Source organism: Drosophila busckii, chromosome X, assembly GCF_011750605.1.
Source record: "Drosophila busckii strain San Diego stock center, stock number 13000-0081.31 chromosome X, ASM1175060v1, whole genome shotgun sequence".
In the NCBI taxonomy this organism is placed as follows: domain Eukaryota; kingdom Metazoa; phylum Arthropoda; class Insecta; order Diptera; family Drosophilidae; genus Drosophila; species Drosophila busckii.
In genome coordinates this window covers 301,710-318,774 of record NC_046608.1, presented here as the reverse complement: position 1 = coordinate 318,774, position 17,065 = coordinate 301,710, and the positions used below count along the sequence as shown (strand labels likewise).

Below are 17,065 nucleotides of genomic sequence, written 5' to 3'. Positions count from 1 at the left end.
CTCCGAAATCGGCAGCATTAAATCTCCTTTTGCTCGAATTGAAATTAAATTTTAAAAAAAGAATCCAGAAATTCATATAAAGGTTGAAAAGCCCCAAATCTATCTGGAAAAAGGTCAAATTGTCACCACTAAAAGACAGACGTAAATGTTCGATGCTCGCGCAAGCAGTGCAGCAAGAAAACAAACAGAAGGTGCAAGCGAGAGATGCGTATGTTTGAGCTGAGAACAAACTTGCTCGATACTCATTGTAGCTCTGGCTGTGAAATTCAAAATTGTATCTTGCAGATACATCGCATGAAGCGGTCGGCAAGTCACACGCGTACACTTTTTTTTTATTGTTTGTTGTTGTACTAAGTACGCGAAGCTTTGAGTGCGCGTCGTAGATTTACTATTGTGTTTTAGTTTTTGTTGTTGTTTTGGTAATTGCCACACGAACAAACACACAAGCTCGCACACTTACGCTTCAAGTCATGAGTCGGAATCGGTGCGCGTAGTAAACGTTGCTGTTGTATGAAATTGTTTATAACTGTATGTGCATTTAGCAGCAGCTGTAAGTGTAACCAATATACTATACATAAGCATTTGTTACGCCAATACACAAGACACAAAAAGTTTGGTTTGTTTTTATTTACGTACATAAGGTTAGGCTGAAAACAAAAACAAAGCAAATGTTGTTAATCATGGCATAATTAAAGAGGGAAACACCACCACCACCACTAACACCGCCACCGTCACCGCTGCTGCCACCAACACCACCCCGCATATATGCCTAGATTGTGTTAGTGTGTGTGTTCAAATCTGTAGCTGTGTGTCTGTTTTGTAGCTGCATCCGCTGCAGCGGCTGTGGCTCTGTTCTGCTCTGCCCGCCTTAAGCAAGAGTTTGGTTCATATTCTTATTGGATTGCGGTTGTGGTTGTTGCTGTTGCTGTTGCTGTTGCCGGTGAATGAACCCAACCGAAAACAAAAAATAAAGTCAAACGCATAACAAACATACGCGCGACTCTTATGCACATATTCATATATATATATATATACATATGTATGCATATGCAACCACAAAATGGTGGTAAATGTAAAGGCACTAAAAAAAACTCTTTTACTTCTTTTTGTTGGAATTATTATTAACCCAACTGTGCACAACGGCATAAAGCCATAACAACAACATCGCGAACAACAATAATAATAATAATAATAATACCAAATGGGCAGCAGGCAAAGCAAAATGAGCAAAAGCATTTAACGTTGGCTTTTTTAATACATTTTTCCGCAGTCTCTTCTTAAATAAAACAAAAAAACCTAATGTAGTACGTGCTGCTCTAACACACACATAAACACACACACACACACACACTTTCTAGTTTGATAGTTGTTATCTTATCAGCTCCAAGAATGTTGATGCAGCAAAAATAATATTTTTTTTAAATTCCAATAAATAACACAAAATTAGCCAAGCAGCTGTAGTCTAAAATTAATAACTAATTTTATGTATGTATGTACATAGCCGCCTTATATATTATACATACAGTCAGGTTCATTACTCAGAACTGAGTTTGGCCATGTGCCTTATGCGTTATACGATACCGGTTTTTTTCGCTCTTAAGGATTCACAAAACCAGCGAAAAAGGGTGCGCCAAAAAAAAGCAGCTCTTGCTCCACAGGGCATTAACAGAGTCTTAAAGTTTAAGTTTCAAACGCATAAAAAAAGTACAAGTTATATGAGTGGAGAATACATACATATACATAGATACATCTGTGTATATATTTTCATACACCAATACTTCAATGTGAAATTGCCACAATTGTTATCACTCACACACACATTGTCAAGGTGAATCTGCTGTGTAATCTAAGTGGTTCATTCTTGATATAAGGCTAGAGACATATTACAGTGCACTTTCGCTTTAATGAACTGTATTGTAAGTTAGCTACCGTTAGCTGCACTTATAAAATAAATGTTCCGCTTGAGCGTTCTCAAGCAGCTTTGGTATTTATTTTCAGAGTAGTACGCGTGGGTATTTGTTTTTACTTACGAGTAAGCTTTTTTCAAAGGTATTATAAATTTGTTTTTGTTTGCTTTTCTTCTTCAGAATTCATTTATTGCGTCCCAGGCAATTTTGACTGTAGCTGTTGCTCGCTATGAAAGGCATACAAATAAATTTGATTATGATATATGGTCAAAGTAGAGCTAAACTGCCAACCTTCAACATTGAATACTTAAGCGTGTGTGCACAATTGTAGCTCTAACTCTCTGTGCATGTGTGTGTGCCTGTTTAGCTGTAACTGCACACACACATAATTATGTCTAAAAAAAAAGCTTACTGTCCCAGGCTAGCAACATTATCAAAAAGTCACACACAGCGTTTTTCCCTTTTATTTCATATTTTGTATTCCTTTGTTACTCTTTTCTTTATGTTTTTTATTTACATTTGTCTTTACAATTGCTTTCTTCATTGTTCAGCTTATAATAATTATAATAATTTTTTGTGACTTCTAAGCGCTTGCATAGCAATACATACATACATATGAACATATATATGAACATATGTATATAACTAAAAAACTAATAACTCCTCTGTGTGCCCGCTTGTCGCAAAGCATTTACATAAGCGCCACCTCTTATAAAAAACACACACACATACTTAAAAACATACATATGTACATATATGTACAAACGTACATATGTGTATGTGTCTGAATGTGATTGTAGCTATAAAAACTTTGGCGGCTGCTGTAATCGCTCTGCAATCAGTTCAAGCCGACAAACCACACACACACACACACACATACATAAAAAAAAGTACAGTTCACTTGAATGTATATGTACATGTGTGTATATGTGTATATGTAAATTCAGTTCAGGGAGCTCTGTTTTATGTGCTGGTCATTAGCTGGGTTAGTAGTTCACCTGTTGATTGCATTAGTTCGCTTGAGACCGCACAGTGACTGAAATTTGATATACATACATACATACATATGTATTCGAGACACACACACACACACACATACATACATATGCAACCTGCATGCATATTGATGTGCATGTACTGAATTATCAATTTTACGGCAGTTTCGCAACAGCAAATCGCACAAAATTATGTGTGTGTGTGTGTGTGTGTGTGTGTGTGTGTGTGTAGAGTGGCTATAATGACACTCACACACACACTCATATGTATGTATAGGGGCCAGGCAAAACTGCGAGACTATAGAAGTTGATGATCATAATTATTATAAATTTGTAGAAAATATAAATTTCAAATATTATTCACAGCACTCTGGTTTAATTTCAAAACCATTTTCTTAAAAGATTAAAACTTTGGAAAAATTATTATAATTAACGACCTTTAGGGGGCAACCCTAAGCAATAACATTAGCTTTGCCTATAAACGGCAACAGTTAAAAATAATGTTAGTTGCAGCTGCACAGTTGGAAATATTACGAATCAAAGCTCGTTGAAGTCTGTACACTGACGTCATCAAAAAGTGATTAAGTCGAAAGTAAACATATGTGTTATATGTATGTATGTAAATATCTGTGTTTGCTTGTTCATGTGGACTTCTGAGCAGACGAACTGACGGAATGACGTGACCAACTTGACCAAGAGCTTAATCTCAGTTAAGCGGCCATTTAAGGTGCGACCGTTAAAATCAATCAATATCACATCATCGAGAAAACTTTAGCATTTGATGTGACCATTTGACATTGTCACGCAGCTGTCAAAGTCACGTTTACAGAGAAAAAGAGCCGACACTTGAAATATAATTAGCTAATAGTTTTGGAAAAGTTCAGATGCCAGCCCGAAAGCTTGCTCGCAATTTATTATTGCGCTTTTTCAAAATCGTTTATAGCAAAATTTCCAGCTCGAGTGGCAGTAGTGGGTTAAACAAATTAAGAGCAGCTCAAGATGGTTATTTTTTCATTCAAACTTATTTGTCTACAACGTAGTTTATTCAATCTAAGCTGTCTTAACGCTTGTCTCTTCGTATGTGTGTGTGTGTGTGTGTGTGTGTGTGTGTGTATTTGTGGGTCAACTGTTTGGGATCAACTACGAAATAGTTTATTGTCGAGAGAGACTTCGCTGGCAATTAATCGATGCGCATACATCTGTGCAACATTTTGAAAAAATTTAATAATTTTCTACACATTGTTATTTTGGTTGGAAAGGGTGGAAGGTTACACCATGTGCATATCATTATGAACATATTTCGATGTGTAACTGAAGAATTTCCTATGCTATGCGTAATTAAAGCAAACACTTGAGCCGGCCAGCAACAGCAGCAGCTGCGAAAGAGCAAGATCAAACAGAAATAATAATGAGTAAAGTAAAGTCAAAAGTCTGGCTGTAGCTACTTGAAATGTATCTGTAAATGCGCGTACCTAAACAGTTGTATCTCAATATTGTATTTTGTTTTGTTTCTTTTTTTAATATTGCTCAATTTTCTGAACGTGCGTTCGTGCGTGTCTCTGTGCGTGCAAAAGTTTTCAATTCCACTACAACTTTTGAATTCCACTACAACTTCAGCTAAAGTCAAATGTGTGACCCTCCGCCTGCCCCTCAGTAAAACGAAGTCAACGTCACGAGCTGCCTAAATTCTGTACTTAATTTACTATTGCCTTAAGGCAAACGCATGTAGCTACAAGTGTTTTGCTTTTGCATTAAGCATAATCTCTGACCGTAGCTTTCAGCTAACGTACGCTATATAAACTTTATAGCTATCTCAAACACACACACACACACACACAAATACACACCAAGATACATATAGAAAACTAACTGAAGTTGAAGTTTTTGGTTGCTGAAAAAACCAGTTTTTTCTCATATGTACATACATATATGCGACGAGATCTTCGCTTGACTCTGAAGTTCACTTGAGCGATCCCCAGAGGAAACGAGGCAAAAACAAAAACCACAATGCACAGAATAAGAATAATAGATAATCTTACCATCTTACATTATATATATATCTTAAATTTTACCCTATAGTTGTACACCGAAATTGCGAGAGAGATTGTTCTAAATTAACGGTATTTTAGCTGTCTTTTATATTGAAATATATCCATGGTAAACACCATCTTGCAAGCCCAGAGCAGTATTATCGTAATAAAATAATACTACTTCTACTGAAATTATCTTCTAATATCTCGTAGAAGAATGAAACTTAAAATAAATAGTTTTTCAAGCTAGAGTCCACCTAAATAAAAATAATAAGAAAAATCGCAGTGAGCTGGCGGCACTAAGGTAATAATTGATTATTATTGACACGATGAATATTTTAATATGTTGCTATTGTTATGATTCTAAAGTTCTACTTTCAAATAAGGGCGAGGAGAATTCTGCTCGATAATAAAAATAACAATACATCTAATGAAAATAGAACTATCAACCTGGTAAAAAAATTAAAAGAAATTATAATGATTGTTAGTATTTATACAGGAATTGCTGTAAATAGTAGAGTTGATGCATCCACTTCTACTTATTTAAAATAAATTAAATTATTCTGAATAAATAAGCATATGCATGATAACGAAAGGAAGATACATACTTTACAAATGCATACATACATATATAGATATAACTCTATCCCGATATTATTGAAATGTGTGTGTGTGTGTGTGTGTGTGTGTGTGTGTGTGTAGTATTTGCCTTTATTGAGGTCGATTGTTCATTTATCGTCAATGTCAGTCATCAGTTGGGCTGCTCGGCGCATGTTTTGTTGTCTTTACACATTCCCTTGCGTGTCTTGTTTGTTTACATCAGCTACAGCTATATTACGGTGGGATAAGGGGCATAGGGGGGGGGGCGTTAATTACAGTAGAGTATGGCAATCGCATAACTGCTCTCGCGAGTCTCCCATTGTGGGAGGGCTATTGCACAACTCAACAAAATCGAAAAAGAAGCTAGCAGCTTGAGCTCTGGAGCATTTGCACTATAAACAAAACAACAATTAATTGTTGAAGCGCATTGTTTATTTCAATACGAAAGTACAGCAGGCCAGCCAAGTAGCCTTCAAGTTGCAACAATGTAATCGATTACGCTTTTTGTCTGAAATTCTAATTATGTCTTCGTTATGTTACATATCTGTAAAGAATTTGTATAAAGATCGAGACAGACACAAAGAGAGAGAAAGAGAGATAGCATTGTGCTGATAGCTGAAAACTTAAATTAGCGTGATTTATTTTAATGATTGGCTCATTCCAGACTATCCTTTGCTAATGGCTGCCCATATGAACTCGAAATGTATCAGACCTAGACTGCCAAATTTGGCATCTAACTAGCTCTGAAGCATACAAATATTTAGACTGTGTGAACTCAGCAACCAGCCAAGTTCGCAACGGAACATTTGCTTTAGACGTAAGTAGATATATGTATCTACATATATGTATGGTATGCAGGGCAGTTGCTAGTCGCGCTGGCTAGTCTATATAAATTATTTTTTTTGGCAGCTCACTGCTCTTTTACCCACTTGCAGCATCTTCAGGCATAGCACATATGAATTTTATTTGCAATATGCCGCATATACATCTTATAGATATTTCCTTTCCTTGCATTTGCTGCCTGAACATTGTCTGCCTATTGGCGCCAACGGCCAATGCGTCAAAAAGAATCAAGAACCACTCTTCAACTCTGCCAAAAAAAAAAAACATTAAATCATACCCATTGTGCAAATAACGCTCTAAAGCGGCCTCATGCCTAAGCAGAGACTATAAATTGTGCTTAAACACAGCGTTTAAGTGCTATTTGCAGCAATTGCTTTTTCTAAAATTGCTTAGCTGCTCCAAGGCAGACGCGACTTCAACCGTAGACTATAGTATGTATGTTTGTATGTATGTATGTATGTGGAAATAGTAATGGACTTTTAATAGTTATTAATGCCATAGCATACATATGTATGTAGCTGGCAATCAATTAACTGAATTCAAATTTGTTATTAAATATTTTTTTTAATATGTTGCATATATGTATGTGTATGCATGTATGTACATATGTATTCGAACATTTAATATTTATTTCCCAACATTTATTTGCTGAACAAAATTCCAATTGCATTTCCTTTGCTTTCGCCAGAGGTTATTTTTATGGCTAGACTTAAGTTTTGAGGGATGTTAGTTAATAGCCTATAACCAGGGGTGGATTGCATATACTCAATCTAAGGCAAGGGTGGCAAGTATTAAAATCTAGCGCCCCCTCGCACCGCCCGCTGTGCTTAGACCGAAGGGTGACGCATTTTATGTGATTTCACATAGTTTTTTGACTTCAGGGCGTAATTTTCAGTTTTCACAATGTACTACGGAATTAACGCAGGAACACCTGTGCAACAACAAAGACTCCAGCTATACAAATAAATATATCTATATATGCATATGTACGTATGTATGTATGTATGAATCGGTCAGATTAGCAGCGTTGTTGCGAACCTCTTTTTTTTTATTTTGCCTCATTTGCAATTGGCTGGCAATTTCATGAAGCATACACTAAATACAGTCACTGATATAGTTTGTGAGCACATTATCAAGGTGCACTAGATATTCATTTAACAAACAACGTCGGTCGGTCGGTCGGTCGGTCGGTCGGTCGGTCAGATAAGCATATGCAAATTGGTTGCCAAGGCATTTACAAATGCAGCAAACCGGTTAACAGCTGCTACTAGCGAATATCCCCTCTCACACCCGCTCAGCCACTAAGCCCAAGAATCGTAATTGTGTCGTTGCTCTAAACTCTTCTTTGAAATACATTTAAATATCAGTCTATATGCTATAGACAGTGGTGTGTAGTGTTTTCAAATTTTGTATTTGAGCGCTCTTAACAACCAACCTTATAATTTATTCTTTTTTTTGTCATATATAAATAACGATAAGTAATCTTGTGCACTGATATAAGAGATGTTGATATCATATAAGCTTCACAGACACTTAATAATTAATTAAATAATTAATTTTGGTCTGCATATTTTCATACTTTTAGATCATACTAAAAAAAACCTAATGATTAAAAATATTTACTCTGAAAGATGTGCTTTAAAAATAATTTTGAGTCATGTTTTGAAAACTTTTTGAGCTTAAACTTATTTTCTTTTATTTATTTAAACTTATTTATTTTAATTTTTTAAAAATTATTTTTTGTTACTTTGCGCAAGTTTTTAAAGTTTGCAGCTATCGATAATAAAACTGTGATGCTTTGAATTTTATAAATTTGAGCACTCCCTTATAAACGATTTGCCTTTTAAAAAGAACTTAAACTTTTACCTTTTTTGCAATAGCAAAAATATATGTGGCAACATTTCTTAGTGCCTTTGTTTTCTCATTCACTGATTGGCTTTGCCATTTTTCATGTTTTTCCGCTAATGCGCATTTCCTTACCGCACAAAAGGTAGAAGGAAGAAAAGATTAGCTATCAAACGACCCAAATAGGCGCTAAACATTGCACACATTCATAGATCTAGACACATATGCACGCACACATCTGTACGTGGAATAGCGTCCGTATACGTTTATGAGTTTTACATTGAATAGGAATGAGAAATCATTAGCCATATGGTTTTAATAGCTAAATACATATGTACATATGTATTTTCACAATGTTCCTATTACGAAATCAATAGAGATATTAACTCTCAATTGTTGCGCATTAGACGAGAGCGCTAGGCTATAAATTAATTAAGAACGTGCACTTTTTATGGAGGGATACTCTCAAGTACCTACGAGTATGTACATATAGACTGAATCAATTTTAATTTTAAAGCATTATTTTTTTCACTAATTGCAGTTCATCGATACGCAAGGCGCCCAAATGCGTGGAGAAGCGTAAAAGGCGAAAAACAAATTGCCAGTAAGTTAATTAGTATATTTATTTGCATGTATGTGTATATGTAGCGTTAATTCATTTAAAGTTGTTGATGTTGTTGTTGAAACAATTGCCATTTTAGCTTACTTCGTGCTAGAGAAACGTGGAACATTCTCAATGGTGGGCGGATATACCAAAGTGATTTCTAGCTTTCTTCCAACCCAGAACCCCTTGTACTCTCCCCAAATTTTTCTGGCCTCCGAACACTGTAAAGAAACATGTCTGACATGCATGACAACGAGAGCAGCGATAACAACATTGGCAAACTAAATGCAGACGCTGGCGCAGTTATCGATATCAACAAGCAGCCGTTACCAAAGCCGCGTTACAAATCGATAAGCGAATTTTTGCCACAAGAGCAAACTTCGCTGAAAATAGTGGAGCCTTTTGAGCAGCAACAGCAGCCGCAGCCGCAGCCGCCGCAATTGCTGCAGCAAGAGAGCGTAGAAAGCGAACAAAGCGCGCAAACAACGCCAGAGAAGGAGAAAGAGAACAGTCGTATAAAAAAGAGCGTCACCTTCGATACAACAGATGAGAAGATACAAAAGTTTATAACCGGCGAGCCCATTGTCGATCAGCGTAATCCCTTCAAGCATGTGCTGAAAGAGAAAAAGACGCCTCCGCCAGTGCCCACCAAACGTTCCACGCTCAGCATACGCAAAACGGTTACACAACAGTTGCGCGAACGCGAACGCGAGAAAGAAAAGGAGCGAGAGCGTGAGAAAAACGAGTCCAACTTGCGCAAACAGCAAAAGCAGCCGCAGTCGCAGTCGCAGCCACAGGTGAACGGCGGCAGCACCAGCTCGCCGGCCGATGAGTTTATAACCACTGAGGAGGTACTGAAACAGTCCAAATATGTTAAGACGTACATAAAGAATCCCGATGCATATTTCGTGTACGATCCCACGGTGCTGGCACGCCTGAAGTTCGAAGAATTACGTGATATAGCAGCCAAGGTGCCGCCCAAGCGGAAACAGACGGCCAACTCGCAAATCCCCAACCGTGTCAAGGAGACCAAGCAATTGAAGCAAGAAGAGGCTACTAAACCCAAGCAAATAACTTATAAGAAGTGCTCCAAGCCAAATTATCCGGAATTGGCACATCTAAAAATTAAAACGGGCACAGAGCATACCGGTGATTATTTCAATGCCGCTGAAGTGACCAAAAATGCCAAAAAGTTTGATGAGCGCGTCAAGAAATTACAAATAAGCTCCGATGATGATCTCGACGAAATCGACGGACCGCTAACTAAAAGCGAGTCCAGCGACGAGCTCAATACACACAGTAGCGAAAGCGAACCTCTGAGCATGGAGCAGAGCACAAGACCAAGTGCCGAGCGAACAGTGCAAAAAACAAATAAAATGGGCACCTTTACCAATACCATAAGCTCCGATGAGTTCCAGGCGTATCTGGAGCGCAAGGGCCTTACCCTGATGCCCAAGCAGCTATTAACGCCCACTGTAACGCCCACGCCCTCTCCCACTATCGCAGGGAGAGAGAGCGCCGAGGAGCGACGCCGCCTGGTGACTGAGTCACTGGCAGCGCTGCGCAAGAGCAACAGCAAAAAGCTAACGGTACTGCAGCGCCTCTCCAACAGCTTGTTTGCCCCCAAGCGCAAAAGCACACCCAAAGTCAGCGCCTTAGAGACGATGGAACGCAAAGGCAGCGCTCCCAGCGATCTGCGACGCATACGCTTGGAGCCAGCGACTCCGGTGACGACGACGACGACGCCGCTGCAGCGCAACAGCCTGGAACGACAGAGTCTTATACCCAGACGCGTGACAGCCACTCCCGAAGGCAGCAACGCAAGCTTCAGTCGCAGCGCTTCCATGGATCGCCAGCAGATCAAGGCGCTGAGACAGCCCATTAGTCGCTTAGAGAGTGTGGGTCAGCGACGCAGCTTGGCCACCAGCATGCCCATAGCTAGCAGCACGCCCAAACGCAAGGAGCAGGCTTCGCCGTTACAGCAGCAGCAGCAACAACAACAACAACAAAATCATCAACAACAACAACAGCAGGAGCCGCAACAACAATGGGAGCAGCTGCGTGCCATCAAAGAAGTCACCGATAGACAGCTTTACAACAAGGTAATGCAGCAGCAGCAGCAGCAGCAGCAAGAACAACAGGCGCAACAATTGTTGCAAAGCGTCGAAAACATTTATGAGCATCTGCCTGGACAGCCGTGCTTTGTGCGCGGCACGCTGCAGCGCAACACCTTCAATGGCTTTGGGAATGCGCGCAATCGCCAGTTTATGATTGTAGATGGCGCACCCATAGCACCACAACAGCAGCAACTGCGTCTGCAGCAGCAGCAGCAGCAACAGTTGCTGCAGACGCAGCAACTGCAGCAATTTCCGCCGCAGCGCTGCCAAAGCGCCTTGGATGAGCCCATCACGCCCAACAGTCAGCGGCTCACGCTGCGACGCGGGTATGAGAGCGAGAATGAAACGCCTGTAGTGCTGCGACGCAAGGAAACGCCCGCAGCGCGTCGCATTGGCGGATTACTGACGCGAGAGGAGATCTTGGAGAAGGTCAAAGAGTTTTGCCGCAAGTCTATCAGTCGCACGCCTTTGGCCAATAGCAAAATGCAACCCATTTATGAGCGCCACCAACACAATGACATTTCTCCCGTGTCCTATGCTTCCGTGGAGACACACAAGCGTCCCGCCTCGCAGCTAAGCATGAGGCCGCAGCTACCACAGCGCGTGCAGAGCTTGTCACGCAACGGTAGCGCTTACGCGCCCTCTCCCATCTATGCGCATGTCAACAAACGCAGCAGTCTACTATCCAATGACTCGGAGGCGTTCGGTCAGCCCGCCTCTGAGTATGTGCTCATACAGACAGAGGATGGAATACAGGCTGCCAAGCTGCTGGACTTAAATCAGAGCGCGCTTTATATGCCACAACCGCAGTACGTGCGCGCACCACAAGGCTATGTGCGCATGGAGGAGCTTGTCTTGGCCCAACAACAACAACAACAGCAGCAGCAGCAGCAGCAACAACAATTGCAGCTGCAACACAAGCAACAGCAAATGCAAAATAATCGCGCCACGCCGCTAATATTTGATCGCTCCTCTCAGCAGTCGAGTCAAATTTATTGGACGCCGCAGCATCAGCGTCTGCATCAGAGTCAGCTTAATTTGATGGCGCTGCAACAAAGCAGTCCAGGACGCGTTTATCCAGTGCCTGCACCCAGAGCGAACGTTGCTCACAGCTATGTGCTGGCAAATGGCCAGCAATACGCTACTGTAGTGCCTGCACCACGCAATCTAACCCTGTTGCAACAACAGCAGCACCATAACAGGCTACAAATGGCACGCAACTCATCGGATTGGGACTGCAGCTCTGAGGCGGGCGAGGTGCGTCGCATCATGGAGAAGTCTTTGTAAGGTGAGCGCACAATTTCAAATATCAATTTAAACAAAGCGACCATAGTTATCGGTATCGATACTTGCTGCTACATATCGCTGTTACTTAACATTATTTATATTGGCAAGCTCCAGCACCAGCTCAGTTACGAGTATAGCAGTTTGTGTATGTACATAAATATAGAAAACAATTATTTATTTTTGCTAATTCAACAGCTAAACAAATATTCATAAAATAATGTGAAATATGCATACAAGTGGCTCTCTCTCTTCTGCGCGCGCTCCAAATCAACTCACTGTCATCCGCGTGTTCATAGTGTACTGTGCTACTCTGAATGATACCCGTGCTAAATTACTTGTTTGTTTCATAAAACGGGTAAATTTTGCATTGATTTAAGTGCATAGATCATTAACCTTTTAAATATTAAGTATATTCGACGCAAAGCAGATTTGAATTTTAAGTTCAAAGTATTCTCACCTAAAAATTTACATCAAATTATCGCGACTTCGCGAAGTGGAGTTTTACTACCTATAGATGAGACCATTCAGGGCCAAGTACTTATCAAAGTAAAAAAAAAAACTTTATGAATGTGCAAAGTAAAGCAAATGTAAATACACATGAGGTGTATATACTTATGTGAGTTTTTTATCTGTATACTGGGTAAGTTTTTGCAAATGTAGTTCTGCTTCAAAACAAATAAATACATATGTCATATGTATATATATGTGTGTGTGTGTGTGTGTGTGACAAAACATTGTAATAGCTGTTTTTCTTTTCTTGAAGAATACTAAGTCTGCCGTAAAAGATAGATTAGTGAATGTATGTGTGCGTAGCCCCCCTAGGTAGAAAGAAAAGTGCATATTCATTATATTATACCTGCGCCTAGGTACGCATGTATGTATGAGTCTGAGTATATTTTCATGCATGTATTTAGCTATTTTTGCTTGAGTTCTAGAACGTCCGAAGGCTGTTGCAAAAATAAAAGCATAAATTTGTTTCTATGAATGTATTGCAGACAAAGAGGAGGTCAGCACAACCCCAAGACGCCCCAACCAGCAATACAAGAACAGACAAAGACCAAACGAAACGCATACATCATGGATGATATCGGCGACAAAGTAGCTATAAAAACAACAACTGCAACCACAGCAGCAGCGGCAACACAAACAACGCCATTGGCAGAGGAATCGTTGCGCATCAGTACTTCATCATCGTGGACTTTATTACAGGCAGCGGAACGAATCGAAATACTTGACAAGAGCAACGGCAGCGACGAGATAGCACCCCAGCATGAGAAAAGGGAAGAGCAGGCGAACGCAGAGTGAGTTAATCTAATACATACATACATAACTAAAGCTTGACTTAAAAAATTGTTGAAACACTTTCTAGCTGCAAGCCTGCTGCGGAAGACACTCAAGCGGAGGACGTCTCGGATGGTATATCGATCATAAGCGATTGCGAGAGCATTGGACGCATATCCCCACATCCTTTTCTACGCGACCATCTCAACGAACTTAGCTATAAATTCGAGGCAGACCATGATCTACCCAAGGAGCGAGTAGAAGCGCCACATCAACTGCGCGCACGTCATCAAGTGAAGGACGTAGCCACAGATGTACCGTTGTTGCTGGAACCGCAGCAAACTCAGCAGCTTATACGCCATCGTTTGCCGGTGTTGATGAAGAATGGGTTGAATGCAGTATTCTATGTGGGCGCTATATTGGCCATTTTGGCCATTGTTGGGCGCCTACGCAATCCGGAGTGGCAAGTGCTTGGCGGTGAGAAAGCGACAGCTGCACTACACCAGCGTGTGGTGGATCTGGAGCTGCAGAATAATCTAATGCGCGCTGAAATTGATATCATGAACAAGCAGATGCAATATCTAAGCTCTTTGTCCCAGGGGCAGGGTCATGGTCAGTCGGAGCAACGCAAACACAAAACCTTCAAGGCCTGGCCAGGCAATGGAAACATTGTAGACGCCGTTGACATAACCAAAGAGCAGCTAAAGCGTCCATATAAATGCGCCGATGGCAAATATGTAGAAATTGCTGGCATGTGCTTGGAAAGCGTACCACAGCCCGAATCTCTAGCCGATGAGATTGGTAAAGTGGTGAACGATGTGCTGCAGCAATCGCAGGCTTTTCACAATTTCGAAAAGCTGACCGAGCAGCTAGGCACAATCACAGGCGAAGGCAACAGCAACAATGAACACCCGTCGCCCAGTGCACCGAAAACCGCTAATCCATCCAAGCCAGGGCCCATACCTGTGCCCGCCAAGGAGCGCTATAAGTCCGATCAATTCAACTCCAAGGAACGCAAACGCCACAGCAGCAACGAGCACAAACGCCAGCATGGCAGCCACGAGCATAATTCTAAGGAGCGTGGCTATAATAAGAAATATGCAGATAAGTCCAAGGAGCAACGCCACCAGAAGCATCGACATGGCCACGATGACGATGACGATGACAGCGCCAGCGGCGAGTGGCATCAACGATTAATGCAACAACGCGAACAGGCACGTCAGCGACAAGACCAAAAGCGCAACAACAACAATTGGTATATCGAGCGTGGCGGCAGTCGCGAGCAACGACGCTCCGGCGAAACGCGACGCTAAGGAGCCAAATGGTCCATATCTAGCAATCTATAGGATTGTTTAATTTTTAAAGCTTGTTCTATGTGTTGCTATTTGTATTTTACAATCCCAAAAAATATAAATATTATAAATGTATGTATATGGTAGGGGTAGGGGTCTCAAGATTGCTGTAATCCCAAAAATCTTAACTTTAAGCGACAATTCGAAAGATTTGTGTATTTGTTGGTTCTAAACATTTAACCAGGTTCTTTATGTACGAACTCTGTTCTATGCATATGTTTACATAATAAACATACATACATACATACGTTCTTAAATATTGTATATGTATTGTATGTAGGTATTTTATACTACAACAAAAAATCCAAAAAAGATTCATAAAACCAAGCTTAATTCTTTTAAGTCAACCTTGCATTATAAACTTTATTAATATGTATTTTTTTTCCTAATTTAATAAGCTTGCGCTAAAATTATATATAATTATATATATTTGTGATATATACAACTACATAGTTTCTTTTTATTTCATTATTTTTTTTTTTTTTTTTTTGATTACTTTAGACTAGAAGATTAAATTATTGTAACATTATATATTCCTTGGAAGGCCAACACATAAGAATATTTTTGTATGCATGTAATTCTCTATATATGTATGTATATCTATATGTACTATATGTATATACCCAAATTACGATATAAATGAATAAACGTATACTTACCCAAAACACTAAAAAGTTTTATTGTTTATTTTAATTTATTTTTAAATGTAAGTATTATAAGTTTAAGAAAGAGTATTATAAGTAAATAAAAGGTGGTTATTTTTTTTAAAGGCAAGTATAATAAAAAAGGAATCATGTCTTTAAAGGCGACTTAAATTAAATTTGCTACAGAATAGTATTATAAACGCATCCTTGCAAATCTGTGAATGACAGCTATCAATCAGAAACATTTTCTTATATACATACATATGTATGAACATATATTCTTATATATGTATGTATGTGTTTCTCATGCTTGAATGTATGTACACAGTTTTGTCCTTTTAAGACTTGCATACTACAAGAGTAGAACTAGTATGTCTGCTTACGTATGCACTTTCCTTGATGTATGCTTTATTTAAATATGTATGTAAGTAGAAGTGTAAGTACGTACATACTTATGTATGTATGTACATATGTACATACATGTATGTGCTATTGTTGGCTTGCCAATAAAGCCTTCAGCGGGTTTAGCTTGTCCTATGGTTGCATTTACTACCAGCGTAAGCTTTAAATACTGCCGTGTGATACACATATGTATGTATGTACATATGTATGTATGTACATATTATATGTGTGAAAAGCTCGCACAAAATATTTTAAAGATAAAACACATTTGGCTATGGCAGTCATCAAGAGAAAGCACAAGATAAGAGCGCACTGAGAACGCAACAAAAAAGAATAAAAGGAAAAGATAGCTTAAAACACTCGTGCGTTAAGGTTCGTAAAATACACGAAGTTGTCGTAGCGAATGCAATTATGACTGTGTGATATGTATGCATGTGTGTGTGCGTGTGGTTCTGCATTTGTGTTTGTTTTTGCTGCTGACTGACTGAGCTTTGCTGTTACAGTTACTACAACGATTTCAAGACCTCCGGACGTTTTACACGGCGTTGGTGGCGCGCGCTACATTTAGTAACGGAACAGAATCGTTTGAAAATAGACTCAAAAATATATAATAAAGTATATTGATAATACACATAACTAATATTATAAAATGTCATAATATAGACACTGAGAAAATTAATAGAATTTACCCAAAGCAGAATTTCAAACAAAAAGCTATTTGTAATAACTAAACTGTATTACACAACTCGCCAATAATTCGCCCATCGTATAACAAAACAACGACAAATATAACTAGTAATAAAAAAAAAACAAAACAAAACAAAAAAAACTACAACAAACGCAGCACATCAATCAAATCAGTCAACAGTATACAGTCTTTTGGTACATACAAATATAGTGTTTATTTAAATATGGTTAAACAATTACTTACAAACATATGTATGTGTCTATGTATGTATGTATTTTTATACATAAGGCTTATTTATGCACATACATATGTACATACATAGAAGTGTGTGCTCTACAATATCACAATAACAAAGCGCATTGATATCTCATATTTACATACATATGTATGTATTTGAACATACATGTGTATGTATGTGTGTACTCACACGAAGTTTTCGGATGACAATTTAGAGTTAGGAATCACTTCCC

At 39.3% G+C, this 17,065-nt stretch overlaps 2 protein-coding genes across 2 annotated transcripts; both read left to right on the top strand.

Moving 5' to 3' along the window:
• Positions 1-333: 333 nt before the first annotated feature.
• LOC108606808 (transcription factor SPT20) lies at positions 334-13,309 on the top strand. The gene is made up of 4 exons (XM_017997277.1): positions 334-550; positions 8,762-8,824; positions 8,922-12,229; positions 13,224-13,309. Exon 3 carries the CDS (start codon positions 9,058-9,060, stop codon positions 12,226-12,228), a length of 3,171 nt encoding a protein of 1,056 aa, XP_017852766.1. The 5' UTR covers positions 334-550; positions 8,762-8,824; positions 8,922-9,057; the 3' UTR covers position 12,229; positions 13,224-13,309.
• LOC108605405 lies at positions 13,306-14,822 on the top strand. Its single transcript, XM_017995075.1, has 3 exons — positions 13,306-13,326; positions 13,438-13,529; positions 13,598-14,822. Exons 1-3 carry the CDS (start codon positions 13,306-13,308, stop codon positions 14,820-14,822), a joined length of 1,338 nt encoding a protein of 445 aa, XP_017850564.1.
• The last annotated feature ends 2,243 nt before the right edge of the window (positions 14,823-17,065 follow it).

What these genes read in the sequence shown, in the direction of transcription:
- LOC108606808 (XM_017997277.1), top strand. Translation starts at nt 9,058, where the DNA reads ATGTCTGACATGCATGACAACGAGAGCAGCGATAACAACATTGGCAAA.
- LOC108605405 (XM_017995075.1), top strand. Translation starts at nt 13,306, where the DNA reads ATGGATGATATCGGCGACAAA. An exon ending in TGGATGATATCGGCGACAAA is followed by an intron (nt 13,327 to 13,437) that starts GTAGCTATAAAA and finishes ACTTTATTACAG; the next exon opens with GCAGCGGAACGAATCGAAAT. An exon ending in GAAGAGCAGGCGAACGCAGA is followed by an intron (nt 13,530 to 13,597) that starts GTGAGTTAATCT and finishes AACACTTTCTAG; the next exon opens with CTGCAAGCCTGCTGCGGAAG.